The 19,940-nt window shown below is 44.2% G+C and overlaps 1 protein-coding gene across 2 annotated transcripts in view; it reads left to right on the top strand.

Moving 5' to 3' along the window:
- FSHR (follicle stimulating hormone receptor) overlaps positions 1–11,039 on the top strand; it is a 163,728-nt gene extending 152,689 nt beyond the window's left edge. For both annotated transcript variants that reach the window (XM_026486211.2, XM_026486202.2), the window contains 2 exons: positions 5,261–5,446; positions 9,815–11,039. In XM_026486211.2, coding sequence (XP_026341996.1) covers positions 5,261–5,446; positions 9,815–11,039 — 1,411 coding nt within the window. The remainder of the gene's footprint in view (positions 1–5,260; positions 5,447–9,814) is intronic.
- Positions 11,040–19,940: the final 8,901 nt, after the last annotated feature.

The following is a 19,940-nucleotide window of genomic DNA, read 5'->3' as shown; positions in this document are numbered from 1 at the left end:
AAACAAAAGCTAGAAAGTGGCGAGAATGGCATAAAATATACAGAATATAATGCTATTGCACTCTTAATAGCTTTCAAGGAAAAATACCTCTATAACTGTTAAGAACAACGGAGAAGACAGACTTACAGGGACTTCAGTGGGAGTCTGGGATCCCTATTATGGCATAAAAACGATCCTAAAACTTAGTGGCTCAAAACAATCATTCCGTTTTGCTCATAATCGTGTATTTCAGATATGTGGGTGGCTTGTCTCGGATCCATGTGGTATCAGCTCAGGTGGCTAGGGGATCTATGCCCAAGTGGTCCCTTCCACTCCCATGCCTTGTGTATCTGTGCTCGTTATTTCTCTCGCTCCCTCTCCCTCCTCTCTCCACCCCCCTCCCTACACACACACACACACACACACACACACACACACAGTGCCTCATCCTCCAGGACCTCTACACACAGTTTAGATTTTTTCCCAGCATGGCGGTTTCGGGGCATTCAGAGTTCTTTCATGGCAGCTTAGGGCTCTGTGAGACCAATACAGAAGCTGTCAGCACTCTTAAAGTCAAGGTCCAGAGCTGGTAAAGCAACACTTTCATCATACTCTATTATAGTCCAAAGGCATCACAGCGCAGTCTGAACTCAAGGGAAGGGCAAGTAGGCCCTGTATGGGAAAAGTGTAAAGAATTTCCAGTCCTCTTGAATCTACCACAGTATATAAGAGCATAACACTGCATGGAAAATAAAAATTTGTTTATTTTTAGAAATCTTCACTTAATGTGATTTTTTTATATATATTCTGAACTCAAGGGAGGAACATAAGCTAAGAAAAACTAGTCCTCTGTTTTATATTGCTTGCTTTTAAAAATATGAAAAATGTTCATGGCAGGTAATGATTGCCCTGGTTTCAATTGTTCCTGAAAGACTTTTTTTAAGGCTTCATCTCATTCCTCGCATGGAGCCTTGAACTGTTTTAGACAAAACAGGCAGTCTTTGCTTTCTTTCACATTTGAGGGGGCGAGAAAAGCCAGATGAGAGAAGAACCTGGACACAGAGACCAGAGCGAGTATCAATAGCAGAACTGGTCAGTGGAGCGATGGTGTAAAGACAGAAACTAGAAGAGATTTTCCAGGGCGGAGAAGGATGTTGAGAAGCTCTGGAACAACAGGAAGTGTAAGCGGAGAACAGGCCAGGCCAGCTGGATCACTGAGCAGTGGAGAGTCAAGACTTAGCAGAGGGACAAAGGTTCATCACGGATCAGACTCCTATTTCCAGGGACCGCAGCTCTGAAGAATCCCAATACTTAGGAGATAACCAGAAAAGCCACCTTGGAACACCAGAACTTTTACCCACTGGTGATAGCAATAAATGTTGTGAGAAGTGGCTGATTTGTTCCAGACATATGTGGAAAGTAAAGCCAAGATGTTCTGCTGAGAGCTTGCATATGGGGTGTGAAAGAGGAGGCAAGCATGCCTTTCAAGTTTTTGCAATAACCACTGGAGAGGCTGCAAGTGGAGCAGGTTTTGGGGGGCGATCAGAAGCTCACTTTTTAATACCCAAAGTTTGGCCTTCCCATTAGACATCCAAGTAGAGATTTTAAGGAGGCAGTTGAATTTAAGAGCCTGTAATTCAGGAGAGAAGAATCATCTAGAGATAAACATAGGGGATCCATCAACATATAAACGGTGCTTAGGCTGTAAGACTAGATGAGTAAACCTATAGATTAAGTGAAAATAGAGGAAAGAACACTAGCCTCTGAGCCCATGGGTACTCCAACAGCTGGTGGCCGGGGAGGAACCAGGGAAGAAGCAGCATCCAAAGCGTTAGGAGACGAATATTACTAGATAGCAAGCAAGTCACCAGGAAGATCTAAAACTCCTCAATTTGTGTGTCCTAAAATATTTTCATAAATACATAAAGCAAAAACACAAAACTAGAAGTAGTAATATACAAATCCAAAATCGTAGTTGGAGATTTTAATGCACTTCTCTCAGTAGTGATAGAACAAGCAACCAAGCAAAAATAATAATAATAATAACCAGTAAGCACACAGAAGTATCTGCATGACAGACGCCAAGTTTACCAAATTTGTCAGCGCTAACAAGGAAAGGACCAAGTGACACATACGCAGGTATTATATAAAGGTAATCATTAGCTCTCAAATGTACATTTGCCCAAAGAGCAAGCAGAGGATAAGCCATCCAGGGAGGAGCACTGGTAGGTAACCACGACTAGAGGTAGGACTTGAGGCGCACCTGAGTAGAAGCTGGACCCTCAGCAGATCTAATGGCGGTTGTGAAAAATGCCATAACTTTTACCCCTCCTCTTACCCTCCAACCTCCCACCAGTTTCATTTGCTGAACCCAGCAACGCTGACTGACAAGGGGATCTCTAGGAAACGGAACGTGCCGAGGCCATCCCTGCTGAAGTACAAAGCAGAGCATAGAGAAGGGCACAGAATGGGTGCTGGAGAAACCAGGCCAAGGATCCACACACCACATCCAGTGCTTTGTACTTCAGGGGACACGGGGAATCATTTAAAGAGTTTTAAGCAAGAACCCACAATCTGATCGGGTGATATTTTTGTAAAAATGCTGATCTGCAGTGTAAAGATTGCATTGGAGAGGGAGAGAGAGGATTATGATGGTTCATTTTATTTGCCAACTTGACCCGGCTCTGCGATGCCCAGATAACTCGTACAACATTTCTGGGTCTACCTATGAAACTGTTTCCAGAAGAGATTAGCATTTGAATCAGGAGACTGAGTAAGGAAGATCACCCTTCCCAATGTGGGTGGGCATCATTCAATCAGCTGAAGGCCCCAAAAGAACAAAAAGGCAGAAAAGAGGCCAATTTGCTTCCTTTCTTCTGGAGATGGACTGTCTGTCTTCTTCAGGCATCAGACATTGGAGCTGCTGGTTCTTGGGCCTTCGGGCTCTGGGACTTAGACCAGTGGCCTCCCCGTATGCAGGCCTTTGGACTTGGACTCAATTATATCACCAGCTTTCCTAAATATCCAGCTTACAGATGGCATGTCACAGGATTTCTCAGCCTCCGTAATCCCCTGAAGCAATTCCCATAATAAATCTCATCCCATTTATCTCTTCATATCCTACTGGTTCTATTTCTCTGGAGAACTCTGACGAATGCCACGGTCACAAGAACAGTTATGAGACTACTGCCTTTGTCTACGTGACCTAAGGTAAAGCAGTAGCAGAGAAGAGGACTGGTTTGAAACAGATGTAAAGTCAGGCCTAAGTAGACAAAAAACCACTATCCAAGTGAGGCGGAGGGAGAAGTCAAAGAGGACTTTCAGTTTCCATCCTGAATGACGGGGGAAAATAAAGGAGTCATTTTCTGAGATGGAAAAAAACAAAAGGAGGAACATATTTAAATTTAGGAAGTCGGTAAATTTAGTTTTAATACTTGAAAGTCATCAAAATGGTGGGGTCTGGCGGACAACTGATTATCTGCGCCTGGGGTGCAGAAGTAGGATATGAGCTGGGATATCCATTCAGAAGCCATCAACATATCCCTGGCATCTGAAACCAAGAGCTGGGTAAGATCACCTGGGAAGGTTATACACAATCAGAAGGGTACCTAAGTTTGGAGAAACTCCAATATTTAAAGGAAAGAGAGAGGAGAAAGAATAACAAAATCACAAGTCAAAGAATCAGAAAAAATTAAAGAATGTAATGCCATGAAAAAGTCTCAGAAAAGAGGAATGTTTTACATGTGAAATATAATTGAGAAATCGAGACGCTTAGAATGAAGAGACAACCTTGTTGAGTATTGTTTCTCTAGAGGTTGGGAAGAAACCAGGTTGGATTATGAGGAAATAGTTATCAATAAATGATGTCACTATTTTAAGCTTGATTGGGAAAGAGAGGTGACAAATAGAGAAGCAGTTAGGGGTGGGCTTCATCGGACCACAGGAAGCATTAAGAATTTTGGAGAAAGCAAATGAATGATGCAATGACAACAAAGTTTTGAGAATGTAATTTTCACCAGACTGTGAGAACATATGGGGTAGCAAATATATTTCCATTCCCCCAAGTTTCATTGCTCTGAGTACCCACGGCTTTGACTTAGAGGAAATGCAGACATTAGAAGATTCTCCTTCCCCATGTATATACGGGTGTGCTGAGATGAGTCCATCCTGGTCATCACTTGCTACCACCCCCATCAGAACTCGTTCATGGCCAGCCTGCTGGCCCCAACAGGTCTAAGCTGGTGCCGTTGAAAGCTCCTTGCTCCCACCAGCTGGACTTGGTTGTTTTGAGAGTTGCAGCTGCCAACCACGCTGCCAGAAATCACCCAACGTCACTGATGTGGGTGCCAGAGAGGATGGGGCTTCAGAGCCAGGGACACTGACCTGATTAAATTGTCCATGTCTGGGGGCTTCTGTATATCCCCGCTGATTTGCCCGGGGCAGAGACTCCTACAAAGCAAGAACAACCGTCTACTTGAGACAGAGAGACAGGCAGAGACAGAGAGAGACAGACAGACAAATGTCTACTAAGAATAGCTACGAGTCATTAAGTGCTGTCCATTGGCCAGGAAGTTTCCCATATACTATTAACTCATGTAATTGTCCCAACAACCCTCTGAGGTAGCTAGAATTATTACCATTCCTACGGTATGGCTGCGGAAATAGACATGGAGAAATGACGTGACTTTACCAAGGTCACAGAGCTAATAGGTTGAGGGGCGGGGCACACAGACAGGCTAGTTTGGCTGTGCTCGTACCCACCACTCTGTCGCCACTTGGACTTCATGCTGAGGGTGCCTCTGCTGCCCACCAGACTCCTCTTCCCCTTATAGTACATTTTCTTCTTACCCTTTTCTGAAATTTGGCCACAGATTCCACTCCTAGCTCATCACAAATATTTTTATAGCTCACTTTACAGTGGGGAGGAAATGGCTTCAATCTCTTTGATATCCACTAATTTACAGAGGTCTATTTCAAGACAGACTCTAGAAGGGGAGATGGCTGAAGTTAAGCCCCAGGTCGGGCAGGATGTGAGCATATCCGGGAATCAGAGAGGCCTGTTATCTAAGTCCCCCTATTGCAAACACAAGGGCCAGGGCTCCCGGAAACCAAATGTCCTAGCAGCTGTATACTGAACCGACAGAGGCATGTTGGATCAGCTGGCATCTCCCTCCTCACCCATGTAAGACTATCACTACTGTGTCTGCCATTTTGTCTCCTAACCAAGCAGACAATTCTAGGTCCATAATAATCATGTTATATTTACATTTGATCCTTCTAGAGACATTTCAAGAACGAAGATCCATTCCCTGCCTAGCTATGGCTTAGAAAATCTTAAGAAGCTGCGGGCCAGGTCAACATACAACTTGAAAAAGCTTCCCAGTCTGGATACATTTGTCGCACTCATGGAGGCCAGCCTCACCTACCCTAGCCACTGCTGCGCCTTTGCAAACTGGAGACGTCAAATGTGAGTCTTCCCACATCCATCCCTTGAGCTCCACTTGGGCATTTCTCCAACGTGGAACTTGGTCCACAACTTCTATATATCTGTGGCCGGATGAGAATCCACTCGGAGATTGGCAGAGTGGCAGAGACCTCCCTAGTGAAAGCCCTTAGGCATATTCTAGATCAAATCTTCAGTATTGTGAAGGGTTTCTAATTTTCTTGAGAATGGGCTCACAACAGAGGGCTACCCACAACGGTAGATCACCTTCCAAATAGGAGAAGAGGTAACATGGAAAACTCCAAACATAGCACCAGACTCACAGATGATGCTTAATGAATATTTGTTCCCTTTTCCCTTGGAACCAATATGGATTTATTCTTCCATTCCCACACTCTGCCACTTATAGGGGTCCCAGAAACCAGCTAAGTCCACTGTGGAGGGGAGAAGTATAAATGCCATACCAGAGACTGACGCACACAACATGTATAATACATCCCAACCCCTCCAAGACTCCCTAATCCACCGCAGGGAGGACACCTCACAGGCAGGACAAAGATGGGGACATCTGTTCACTTTGGCTTTCAAGGTTGGTCAAATTTGAAGAAGCCCAGAAAAAGAGGGTAATCCACACAGAGACAAAAACCAGGAGGCAACTAGTTTAAAAAGATGAGGAAATCATACAGAGAATGTGGATAAAGTAGAGAAGGAATAGTTTGGCACATAAGCGTTCCAGACATTGAAAGGATCCACTGCAGATAGAGTCCACTGGATATCAAGATTTCTCAAACCCCGCGCCCTCCCTGAGCTCACGGACACAATCCACACCACACACTCTCACTCAGAGGACACCTTGCCACGCTCTTTACAGCACCCCAGCACTAACACAGCTTCCCTGTGTTCCCACATTCACCTGCCCATGGAGACCTAGCCCCTGCTCTAAAAGATAAAGCCAAAACAAAACAAAACACAGTATATATCTCAAATATTTTCCAAGTAACCAGAAGTCCACACTCATACCCATTCGAAGGATTTGCAGAAAAGGGGCGACTTCTCAGAAATACCATGCATCAGGGAAGAACTATCCAGAATTGGACACTCCTCACACATTAGCACAAGGGTCAGGAACCTCTTCTTGATGACTAGAATGGGTAAGGGCTTGGGCCGAGGCACAAGTTTGCCTCTTTTATATTCCAGACAAGAGTTATTCCAGCCGGGGCAAGAAAGATACCAATTTACCAACGAAACCCTGGAACTCCATACCCTTCAGGAGGCATCTCAAAGGATGTCGAGATCCCTCTCAGAGCTGCATGTATGGCGCTGTCGGGCCCGGTGCTAACACGCCACAGGAGTACGTTACCTAACCGTGCTGCTGAGACTGCTGGTCTTGCCACCCGCTGGTAGCACAGGATGCAGCTTTGCGGTTCTTCCCAACCAGAAATCTCTACGTCTGTCTTACATTGTCCCAGGACTTGAAGCCTTCCCCGACTGCCCCCAGAATCTCACCCTTTCTAGATCTCTATTACAATTTACCATCAGAGCCTGTCTGGTAGAGCAAAGGAGAGGCGCACCCCTCCCCTAGCAAGAGGTGCACGAAACAGGGTAACAAGACTGCAGTGAACATTCAGTTGCTATATTTAACAAACTTACTCCCATAACACAAAATGAAATAGGTACGCTCTTCATAAGATAACCGCAGGGGTCTCTTCTTTATCGGTGTCATTTCACCGAGTACCATCGTAGGTGCGGTTTAGCGACGAGATTCAAGTTTCAAGTTGTATGACACAATTGTTCTTCCAATCCTCATTTGGCAACAATGCCCAAGATGTAAACGTTAGGCTCTTGTGACCGGGAGGTTTTGGTCAAGGGCCTTTCTGGACTCTCCCCAAAAGACCTTGTTAACAACACGCCTCATCTGTCCTTGGACCGCACAGCCCTTTGTTAGAGTTCCGCACTCGGCCGGCAATGGTATTTTGCTCATTTTGTGATGTTGGTTTTACTTAGGCCTTTTCTTCACAACCAGATTTTAGATTGATACACTGTGGCAGAGACATCTAAGTACTCACCCAGGGCCTGGCCCCCCACATGAACTCAGGAAATCACCACGGTCACCCGTCTTGATATTGCTCATATTGGCCGAGTTCTCGCTGCCCGGCTCTGTGATACTTTGCAACTTTATCTCATAGAATTCTCGCAAAGGCAGTAGTATTTTTATTCCCTCCTCGCAGAGGCAGAAACGGAGACTCAGAGACAGTAAATAACTTGACCAACACCAACCAGAGTCAGATCCAAACCCTCTGCTTTGTTTCCAAAGCCAGCCTCTGGGCCACTCTGCTACACACATCCCAAGAACTTGTTCAATGAATTATCAAGTCCAAGAATATCACTTTTTAAGATGACCCTAAACTAAATTCCAAACTCTTTATGATGCTTATTATTTGCTAAGGTGCTACAAAGACAAAACTGTTTCCCTCGTTTCTATTTTTGTTTCTATTCTTTTCTAAGAGACATACATTGTTTACCTTTTCTACACTCGTGCAGTTGGGTCATTTCTGTTTCGGGAAAGGGAAGCATCAATATTTAAAATAGATTAGTAGCATTATCAACAGTAAGAATCTTCACAGAAGCCAACAGAAGCCCCAGGAAGTGAAGACTGTCTCTAGAAGGTCAAGTCAGATCTGTTTCAGTGAACAGAACGGCCATCTGTAGGCACCAGGTTACTTACTTTCTATTCCTAGAATTGGGCTGCTGATAATCGGATGACAGGGTTTAGGAGTCATAAGTTAGATGAAGGACCATAGTGCTTCTCTTGTACCCCCACTTCCCTGCCTCAGGCCCATCTTTGAACTTTGCCTCACCTTTCTTCTAAGATCTCCAATGAAGCCAAGAGACTTTCTGGCATTTTCAATTACACAGATGCTACTGTTTTGCTCCTTTAGTGCAACCTGTGAGTGATGGGAGAAGCCCGAACAGTCTCTAAAAGGAAAGATGACACATTCTCTAAGGGGGGCTGGGATGGGGAACAGAGTGACTTGGGCCAAGGGACGATGACTTCCTGGAAATCTAATTCACTTTGCAGAGGGGAGAAAAGAAAGGAAAGCACTCTCCCTAACAGCCTCTTCTCATAGAGGTTGATGGGGGAAAAGTTCAGTCTACACATGTTGAAACACTTGACCGGGACCCCTCCTTCAGTATCAAATGCAACCTTTACCCTCTCCACTCCCCCAGCTACTCTCTCCTTATGAGGGATTCTTTCAGGGGTTTAACACCTATTTCCCTACTCATACGAGACGACGTTAGGGTTTGAGAGAAATGATGTCACTTAACATTGCTGTAAGTCTGCTTCTCAGGGAGGGAGAGTGGGACGAAGTATATGTGTTTATGTGAATTTTTTTTTCCATCCAAAAAAAGATACAGTGTAAAACATCTCCTTTCCTTAAGCCTGTGCTTCAAAACAGAACTATTACCCCCTGTCTCTAGATGCACCATCCACCCATATAAGATAGAATATTTATCATCTGATTTTCATCCAAATCCCTTCTGAAAGTACCTCTATTTTGTTGACTAAGCCTCTTATACATTTGGGTTTAAAGGAAAAAACCAAGACAGAAAAGTGAGCCCAAGAAGAGCCAGTTCCCCAGAGAATGAGTTATTTAATCTTGGAATGAGTTAGACATCTCACCCATTACAACCCATGTTTGCTCTCTCAGAACTCACAAGGGAACTATTTAATGTGAGAGAGCCCGGTTTACCTTGCAGACCGATATATACCTGAGGCCCACTGTGGCTCCTGGGAAGTGAGCTAGTAGAGAATAGGACACTCAGAGACATTTCAGGCAAATCACAGACCTCCCACTAGCCTGAGGAGCAGAGAGCCAGGGAGAGGTGCTGACTGGGAACTGACCACAGACTCCGCTTTAAGCTCTCATTTCAGTCAGCAGATAGTCCAGATCTTCCAGCAACTGGAGTAGAGAGTAGAGGAACAGCATTATATCCTACTCAGGCACATTAACAGATAGCTGAATAGAAAAGGGGAAGGCAAAGGGTGGAGTAGATATTAGGTCTGTAAATTATTTGCACTTAACAGCAAAGCTTAGCTAGTCCCAGGCGCCTTCCTCCCACATTCAGGTTGTGGCCAGATAGTTTCCCCAGTGGGCCATCCAACTCTAGGAATATATACACAAGTTGTTCTGTTCATTTACAGTAAGCACCATTAACCCTTGAGCTTAGCCTCAAGGGCAGACAGACTGTGAGAAGAGAAAAAACAAAAACAAAAAACAAAAAAACAAACCCAGGAAGAAACCCCATCCTTTCTACCCTGTGCAAAAACAGTGATGTATTTGCCATTCTGGATCCAGGATGTTGATTCTGTTCCTTTCTGTATTTTTCTAGCTCTGAGCTGCATCCAATTTGCAACACGTCTATTTTAAGGCAAGAAGTTGAGGATATGACTCAGGCTAGGGGTCAGAGAGTCTCTTTGGCAGAAGACGAGGAATCCAGTTACGCCAAAGGATTTGACACGATATACAGTGAATTTGACTATGACTTATGCGATGAAGTGGTTGACGTGACTTGCTCCCCTAAGCCAGATGCATTTAATCCATGTGAAGATATCATGGGGCATGCTATTCTCAGAGTCCTGATGTGGGTTGTTAGCGCCCTGGCCGTCACGGGGAACATCACCGTGCTGATGATCCTGGTCACCAGCCAATACAAACTCACGGTCCCCCGGTTCCTTATGTGCAACCTGGCCTTTGCCGATCTCTGCATTGGGATCTACCTGCTGCTCATAGCGTCAGTTGACATCTACACCAAAAGCCAGTACCACAACTACGCCATCGACTGGCAAACCGGAGCAGGCTGTGACGCCGCTGGCTTTTTCACAGTCTTTGCCAGTGAGCTCTCAGTCTACACTCTGACAGCCATAACGCTGGAAAGATGGCACACCATCACCCACGCCATGCAGCTAGAATGCAAAGTGCAGCTCCGCCATGCTGCCGGTGTCATGCTGCTGGGCTGGGTCTTTGCCTTTGCCGTTGCTCTCTTTCCCATCTTTGGCATCAGCAGCTACATGAAGGTGAGCATCTGCCTGCCCATGGATATTGACAGCCCCTTGTCACAGCTCTATGTTATGTCCCTCCTCGTGCTCAATGTCCTGGCCTTTGTGGTCATCTGTGGCTGCTACGCTCACATCTACCTCACAGTGAGAAACCCCAACATCGTGTCCTCCTCCAGTGACACCAAGATCGCCAAGCGCATGGCCGTGCTCATCTTCACGGACTTCCTCTGCATGGCACCCATCTCCTTCTTTGCCATCTCTGCCTCCCTCAAGGTGCCCCTCATCACAGTGTCCAAGTCAAAGATCCTCCTGGTCCTGTTCTACCCCATCAACTCCTGCGCCAACCCCTTCCTCTATGCCATCTTCACTAAGAACTTCCGCAGGGATTTCTTCATTTTGCTGAGCAAGTTTGGCTGCTATGAAATCCAAGCCCAGACTTATAGGACAGAAACTTTATCCACTGCCCACAACTCCCATCTGAGAAATGGCCACTGCCCTCCAGCTCCCAGGGTTACCAATTACATGCTTGTCCCTCTAAGCCACTTAGCCCAGCACTAAAACATTACCTGCAAATATAGCTCAGTGTTGAATGATAATTGAAGTCTCACCTTTGAAGTATATGCCATGGCATACATACATGCATTTTTTTAATGGAGCTACTAGAACATTTAGAATTATTTACATGGGACAGAGTACTTCTACATACTCCATTCAATTTAATCTTCCTGGCACACCTAGAAGGTAAATTGCTCAGGAACTATTACTCCATATGATCAATTACAAAACTCAAGCAGTAACAAAATTCATAATTAAAACAATACAATACTACATTACATTTGTTTTATTCTGTATAATGTTCACAGTGCTTTTGTTCAGATCATCTCAACTGATCCCTATAAGAGTTCTATTAAATAGGCAAAGCAGGGATTATTCTTGGAGTTTTATAGACAAATAAACCAAGACAAGGATTAAGTGACTTGTTGCAAATGGCTTGGCTTGTAAGAGGCAGAACCAGGATTAGGTGTTCTGGTTTCCAAAGAACTTCCAAGGGAAGCAACACATTATTCATTCATTTGTTTAACAAGTATTTACTGAATGACAGCTTTGTTATGTGTCACCTTGAATAGGCTGAACTACATTACCCAGAATTCCCTTATGTTTTTCCCATCAGGGTGGGCCACAGGGAAGATTCTTGGGAAAAGAGATCAAGGGAAGCTCTAGCCATGGTGTCACTCTTACACTTTGTTGCTGATCAACTGAGTCAGCTCACTGCTATGAAGCAACTACTGGGCCGGCAAGTGCTCCACCTTCCCCTGGATCCTCCTTCAGGTTCTCTGACTCCTGGGCCAGGTATATGTGCTGCATTCCACGATGTAGAACCCCAGCTTCCGCAGAATTCTTTTATGACCAAGGTGAGAGGCAACAAGATGGAAATGGGGCTCAGTTTGATCTCATCGGGTTCCAGCTCATGCTCTGGCTTCCAGCATGCTCGGCATCTTCTCTTCATCACTGCCTCCCCTGGGGACTTAAGCTCCAGCATCAGATGTAGAGAGGACATCCTTACAGAGACTGCTTCGCCAAAATCCAAAATTGCGTTAGCCAAGTCCCTATAACAAACATTTACTGCACACAGGCATGCATGCATGCCTGATTCTGCTTCTTCAGTTGAACCCTAATTCGTAGAAGATAGAACCTACTATATGGTACGCATAGAGGTTCTCACGTAAAGAACATAGCAGCTTTGGAATTAGAACTGAGATTTTATCTTAAATCTATGATAAGCCAGGACACTCCCTCTCCAGGCTCCGTTTCTTCCTCTGTTAACTGGTGTTGGTTGTAATTCCTACCTATTGGGCTTATTTTAAGAACTGGGTAAGAAAATGGGTACTAACAGGCTTGGTGAATTTTAGTTTACTTCTCTTCCCCCAGACCAATGCCTGGACTAGTGCCCAGTTCTCCTGACCCTCGATGTAGAACTGATTCCATTATACCATATTCTTCCGGATAAATAACTACACTTCCCGTATCTATTTTCATGAAAGACACCATCTGGATAACCTGGATCATAAATACCAACCATAAATCTTCACCAAGTACTGTGCCATGACCACCTCACAAAGCTTTGAGTCTCCTCTCAAGAGCATCCTCTTTCCATGGTCAAGCCAGTGCTTCCTCCTCCTGCCCTATGGCAAACATTTTATAACGCCATCCCAAATGCATTAACAAGGAAGTCTTTATAGAGCTAAGAGAAAAGGCAACTGTCTCTGCCTGTGTGCCCTGGCACCATTTTGATCTGTTATGAACAAGTGAAAAATAGAATGATTATCTTTAGAAATAGTCTAGACCTGTGTTATTCAGTGCAGTAGCCACTGACTACATGGGGTTACTGAGCACCAGAAATATGGCTTGCCTGTACTGAGATATGCTGTAAGTGCAAAAGGCACACTTGATGTCAAATAGTGACAAAAAATAAGATAAAGGATGTATCTCGGTAATTTTTTATACTGACTATGTATTGTAATAATAATACTTTGGACACATTGAGATAAATGTATTTAAAATTAATTTCATCTATTTCTTTTTGCATTTTTTTTAATGGAGCTACTAGAACATTTAGAATTATTTACATGGGTCTTGTGGCTCATGTTACATTTCTACTGAAGAACACTGGTCTAAAACTATATGAAAATACAGCATTTTTCACTTAGCATTTTCCTTCCCGGTCCCCATAGCAGTTTGCCACACTATGGGGCTGTCCCAGCTCCATCTGCAGTCAAACTTCTTCCTTGTTTTTGTCCAAAGAGAATATGTTTCTGAATTTGGACTCAAAACCAAGTAGAAGCTAAATTAAAAATAGGATACAATATTAATTATCTCACGACATAGCTGTGGATGACACACTGGTTTAACAGATAGTGGTTCTGAGAGACAAGGACATGTTTAAAGATGAATACATAAGAAGAGAAGCTCGTAAGACTCTTGTTCCATCACTCTATCACAACACTTCCTGGTAAGAGAGAAGATTTTTCTCAAAAAAGCAAACATATTTATAGCGAGCTAAATTTAGTGCTTCTAAACTCTTAAGACAAGTCTTAAGGGAAAAGCACTTCCTACATTTCCTGTATTTGAATAAAAACAGTTGGAGTCCAGTGTACCAATCACTCTTTTCCCATTTAAAAAAAAAATGATTATACAGGTAACACCTCTAGGCTGTGCCTCCTGGAGTGATGCTTCAGTCCCAGAGTAGTAACTCATATTTTAAAAATATATATGTATACACAACAAGAGAAATTTAAATGTTATCCCAAGTTGTTTTTATAAAACTTTTACTTCAAATCTCAAACACTACAAAGGACCTCTACCTCCCAGAGACTTTTCAAATACCCATGACTCCAGAGGTGATATTCAAAATATTAACTGTCACAGTCCAGGTACTGAGGTCTCAGAATGAACACTGGCTGTCAACAATCCGTTTGGCCATCCTTGTGCAAACTGGGTGACTGGCAGTCCTAAGTTTCTCTCCCACTCTTGGACCTCAACCTGGACCTGCTCCCATGGCTCTCTCCTCAAACTTTTACCTACCATGAATTCCTTTGGTCCCATCCTGGCCAGCCTCTCATATCACCTTCCTCCCCTCCACCTTTGCTCCGGATTCTCTTTCACTGCCTAAGAAGCAGTCAGACAATGTAGAATCCTCCTCAGAGGGATCAGAACAGAGACTGAATGAGTAAATCCAGAAGCTTTTAGTGAGCAGAATGAAATGATGAACCAGGTACCCAGATTAACACAATTTTTATCTTGCCACATACAGAAATTGGACTGGTGGGGGAAGGAGGCCATGGCACTCAAGATCGTATTTTACTACAGAGCTCACTGTATGGAGAACCCTTCAGACCTTGTTTCTGGAAGGGATACATGGAAGGAGGAATAAGACAAGAAGAAAGACTCTTCTGTACTTGCATCACCAACATGTTGCAGATCTTATCAGAGTCGCCACTCTGCCTTATTTAGTCCAGCATCAAACAGCATTCATGAGAAAATCAGAAAAATATTACTGAAACTAATTTTTTTTTTACTCTAGCGTGATGGCCATATGCTTTGGATTCACTACATATTTTATTAGCCAAGATTATAAAGACAATCAAGGAATGAACTTTCAGCTTCTGGATAGTAAAGGGCATTGGAGAAAACAAATATATAGGATGTTTTGTCTAATATGTAACATTAAAGAGACTGAAAGTTAGCATAAAATAAAGCCCAACCATGAGGCTGTGCTTCCTGGTTCCTAGCCAAATGGTTTCAGCTCAAGTAGCAGAAATCCCGACTAAAAATAGCTTAAACCCTTAGGCCAATTCCCTAAGGTGCTCCAGCCTTGGACGGGCAGCTCAGTGGTCTCAAGAATCCAGGGCCCGTCCATGTTTTTGCCCTGCCATGCTTTCAGTGGTCAGTCATAATTCTTCTTTGGTAGAAAAGCTGTAGCAATTCCAATGCCACGTGCAGATGGGACCAAATCTAGAAACAAAAACAGATCTTTCCTTCCCTGTATTTCACTTTTCAAAGGGAAGAAAATTTCTCCCACAAGACCCTTAGCAAACATCTCTTCCTACATGTTATCCAAGGTTACTACCCTGGCAGCCCAAGGGATAGCAAGATGAAACCTGCCACTTTTCGCCTCTGTAGTGCAAGGGCAGCTCTGCCAGCTAGGAAGGTGAAGGCAAAGCTTCGGTGGAAGGAATGGTGGATAGGCAACCTCATCCTACAACCTGATTTGATCCAAATCCTCACCTATGAGATGAAGCCAGGGAGGTTAAGGTCAGGAAGCACAGGACACCTTCACACCTCACATTTTATGTTCTCATCCCTCACTCCTCTCTCCCTGTACCCATAGGCCATAGCCCAGTTCCTCCTCCCCATGTTAGTCTGTCCTCCCTAGAACAAACTCTAGAAGTTGCTTAGATCTGAAGGCAACCACTGGAGTCTGACATTACCTAAGAAATGTTCATTCAAGGCGAGATATGGAAAATGAAAAGGACAAAGAGAAGAGATAGAAGAAAAAAAGAACTATAAGGACAGGAAGAGGGGAGACATGAGAAGAGACAAAGGCAAGACAAATTAAAGAAAGGGGCGGTGTGGAAGGGAGCCAGGCCTGGATTTTATCTTTTTAGGGTAGTACTTGCCCATCTCGGTCTTTAACCCTTCTCATCTGTTGCAAAGAGTTCAACTCAAAACACACAATAGACTCAGCCTTAGATCCCAGTAGAAAGGTCCATTGGTCATACCATCATGCTCTAGACTTCCCAGGATTCCACATAGAATGATCTGGCGCCCAGGATCTAGTTTAAAGGATGAGCAGTAAGAAAATATTTCTGAAGGTCTTCAAAGGCTCCTCATTTCAGACATCAGAAAAGGTAAGGAAAGCTCAATCTTTTCACGACCCAAGATCTTTCTAATATTCTGTTCTCTCCAATAGCATTATCCACAGCCCCTGGGCTCTCTTCTTGGATACATAGGCCTCAAAAAATGTACTAAATCCCAAAATTATAAGAGCACTCATTTGTGTGCTTTTGCTTCCTTTTCTTAACATAGAATTCCTTGAATCTTGAAACATTCCTTATAAACAAATACAAGAGGAAAAGAATATAAAAATCGTCTTAATTTAATGGTACTTGCCACATGAGATACAAAGAGCATTTTGGCTCAGGTCATGACCTCACGTTAATGGGATTGAGACCTGAGTGAGGCTCTGCACTCAGCACGGAGTCTGCTTCCCTCCCTCTCCCTCTGCCCCTACCCCAGTTCATGCACGTGCACTTCCTAATAAATAAATCTCAAAAAAAAAAAAAATTACACTACCTCTGTCTATAAAGTGATGGGAGCACTTTATAAGCCACATCCCTTCAGAAATCCCAACAAAATTCTCCTCTTCATCTATTCCAAATAGAGCATGGGATGCTTCCAACCCAGGCTCCCAAATACCACAAGCAAAAGTAGTACTTCCTCAGAAAATGGCCCAGGAAGACCACTATCCACCTTGAGCTAATAGGGCACTGGCTAGTGTGGTAAGCCCATGTTTTCCTAGGATATCTGGAGGTCGTAAATCAGCTTCGTTTTCTATGTGTTTCTATAAACAGCTTTAGATCAAAATTCAAGAACGAAGCAGGGTAGGGTATGAAATGTCAGAAGATAATTTAAAGGCCTCCCTTGAAAAGTGACTTCTGACGAAAGACAGGAGAGAAGTAGAAACTGGGATACGTGGATATTGAGGAAAGCGTGTTCCAGAGGGAGCAGCAAGTGCAAAAGGCTAGGGCGAGCTTGCCGTGTTCCAGAAAAATAAGGTCAGTGTTCCCAGAGCAGAGAAAAGGGGGTGGAAGAATGTAGTAAGGGACAAAGACAAGAAGTATACGGAGCCAGATTATTTTATTTCTAGAAAAGGTCAAGGCACAGTGATAGAAAAAATATCTGAAAGATTGTAGTATTAACTGAGCTGATGTATACAGTTCGCCTATCCTAGTACTGAATACTAGGAAATCTTGAATCCCAGTCACTTTTCATTTCCCCTCACAGTGTGCTCCACCTTGTTCTCCTGGTTCCCCCAGCCCCACTTTACCTGTTCTACCCTCATCTCTCCACCCTCCCTCTGGCAACGAGGCTCTCCTGTAGAGCTGTCACTTTGCAAAGGATATGATTAATGGTTCACACCATGGTGATAATAATCTCTTAAGTTTCAATGGGCTTCACACATTCTAGAAGACTTTGACTTGCATTGGCTCATTAGATCCTCAAAATATTCCTGTGAGGTAGGAAGGGTTATCTTGTTATAAAGGAAGAAATTGCCATTCAGAAGTTAAGTGGTCTGTGGGGGGGTCAGGCAGGTAACAGAAGGCAGAGTGAAACTACAGTTCAGGTCTCCTGCTATCCCCTTCCTAGAGTTCCATAAAAGTAAAGACACTGCACACCCCGGTCTTAGCATGAGTCAAGGGCAGCAGCCTTTATGAGGCATCTCTAACAGCAAGACGGGACCCGCAGCTGAGCACCTGCTGCGTTTTCAGAAGCTGGTGATCACTGGTCACGGTGAAGCCTTGGCAGTGTAAATTTAACCAAATGAACAAGAAAACTGGAATCACAGAGCAAAGCCCAGCTTTCAGGTGAGCAGACATTTTCCTAATTCCCTGTAACATCATTTTTCCTCCCGATCCTAAGCACAGGGTCACCCTGACTGCAAGGCAGCTAAGCTCAGCAAAAGCCAGGGGAAGACCAAGTCCATGACGTACACTCTAACCCAGGACAGCCCTAACTCACGGGCCGCACCTGGGCGTGAGCCAAGGTGGTTAACACGTCTGTTTCGAAACTCTAAGGTATTTCCTCGAGAAAGAAATAACCTTTAATTTACGTGTATTTTTGTTTATCCTTAGAAGAGTCAACTTTTTTGAAGAGAGTAAGACCACTGCATGGCCTGGGCCCCTCTCTCTGCCACAGTCATTTCACAAATGAAACATCAGGGCAAAAGTGCCCACAGATCTGGGTAGCTAAGTCCCTGCCCTGACACCACACTGGAAGGCCCCACCCTGGCCCTCCTGCAGCCATGCCCCAGCCCTGCTAAAGAGTCTCGGAGTCCACAGGCCCAGGGGACAGGACCTCCCAAGCCTACACTGAACATGCTGAAACTTGGGGCCCTGACACCTCCTGCCCAAATAATCAGGGTCTCCCTTGTCCCCCGCCCATGGTCAACTACACCCCCAGAGGGCATACCACAAGGCCTGAAGATTGCTGTTTGCAGGGTGCTAACAGAGCTCAGAGTGCAGGCTGGAGTGTACCATGCACGCTGGATGGAATCAGGATGGGAAGAGATGGGAGGAGCTGCAAGTCAGTGCCTCCATTTGCACACTTACTCTAGTTCTGCAGATGTTAATGGTCTACACAAGAAAGTGGAGATAAATGGGTGGTGCCCTCCCATCCCCACCACTAAGAGAACTATTCAAGGTTTTCAAGCTTTTTTCCTAGATGAAGTACTTTTTGTTTTTAGACCAAATATACTTAATATAAAAATCTTTAAATATACAAACTGCAATCACAACAGTGTCTACGTAGCTATAAGGAGATGGGGTACCCTGGTTAATGAGCGGAGAAAGGTTTTCACGTCCCTCCTGCTTCCCTTGCCCACAGTCACTCTGTAGTCTGGGAGAACATGAAGTCTCAAATCTGTGAGGGCAGATCAAGGCAACCAGAGACAGACCCTGATGCTGACACTAAGATAAAGCAAACATAGCCGCTCCCTCTGACATGCCATCTCCCCACCGTGATAGCCCCCAAGTAAAGCTCAATCTCATTAGGAGGGAACAAGCAGGCGTAATGATTAAGAGCAGAGTCAACCATCATTCTTCGGCATCCTTCTGATCACACCTTTGGGAACAGTTTTCCAAGGGCTGTTGGATTGAAAAGACCTAAAAATCATCATAGTCCTACACAGCTGGCAGGCACGTATTGTCAACTTTACTTGGGACGTATTCATGCTGACCCTGTTCTCTGCCCTTCAGTGACCTCCACCATGTTTATCAAAATCCTTGGCGCCTGTCTCCATTTCCTTCCTCAATCCTGCACCTTCCTGGGGACCGCAGCATCCTTGTGGGTCCCCCAGCCCGACCTCAGCTTCCCAGTGCTTTGACTTACTCATTCCCAGTGATTACCTCCTGCACTGTGTCATATAGCCATAATCCTTAAGAATTTCCAAAACTGCCCCATCCCTCTGAGTCTTCCCCTTCAGAGACCTGCTCCGTGATGCTCTCAGTAGCTTACTGCCTTTCTCAAACCTTTCCTCCTGGAATATGCCTTGTCTTCCAGGCTGTCATGCCTCTGCGTGCACTATGCCTGCTGCCTAGGAAACGTCCCAGCATTTGCCTGTCTGCTGTGCCTACATATCTATTAAAAACATGCCTTTTTCATTCAACACAAATTTATTAAGCACCTGCTAGGGAGCAGGCACTGTGATAGGCAGCAGGATTACAAAAAATGTGTAGGTGGTCTTCTTTTTCCTATAGATACTGGTTCAGGAAACTGACAAGGGAACACTTAATTCCATCCATACAGGAGTTCATCACCACTAGACCTGCCTTACAAGAAATGCTAAAGCGCATTCTTCAACTGGAAATAAAAAGATGCTAATCAACATTGTAAGAACCTATGAATGTATGTGTAAAACTCACTACTAATGGTAAATATATAGTCAGAGTCTGGTTGTCTAATATGATTGTGATTCATAATTCACTTACAATTAGTTTAACAGTTAAATGAATGTTTTAAAATATTAATTTGTTATTGGTTACACGATACAAAAAACTATGTAAATGGTAAAATCAGTAACCTAAAATTTAGGGGGTGTGGTGGAAATCAAGAGGATAGTATTTCTGTATGCTAACACAGGTGTTTATCAGCTTAAAATGGGCTACAAATATAAGATCTTTT

This window comes from Ursus arctos, unplaced genomic scaffold (assembly GCF_023065955.2).
Source record: "Ursus arctos isolate Adak ecotype North America unplaced genomic scaffold, UrsArc2.0 scaffold_8, whole genome shotgun sequence".
Taxonomy (NCBI): domain Eukaryota; kingdom Metazoa; phylum Chordata; class Mammalia; order Carnivora; family Ursidae; genus Ursus; species Ursus arctos.
Note: the sequence above shows the minus strand (reverse complement) of the source record. Positions and strands in the feature narration are given on the sequence as shown.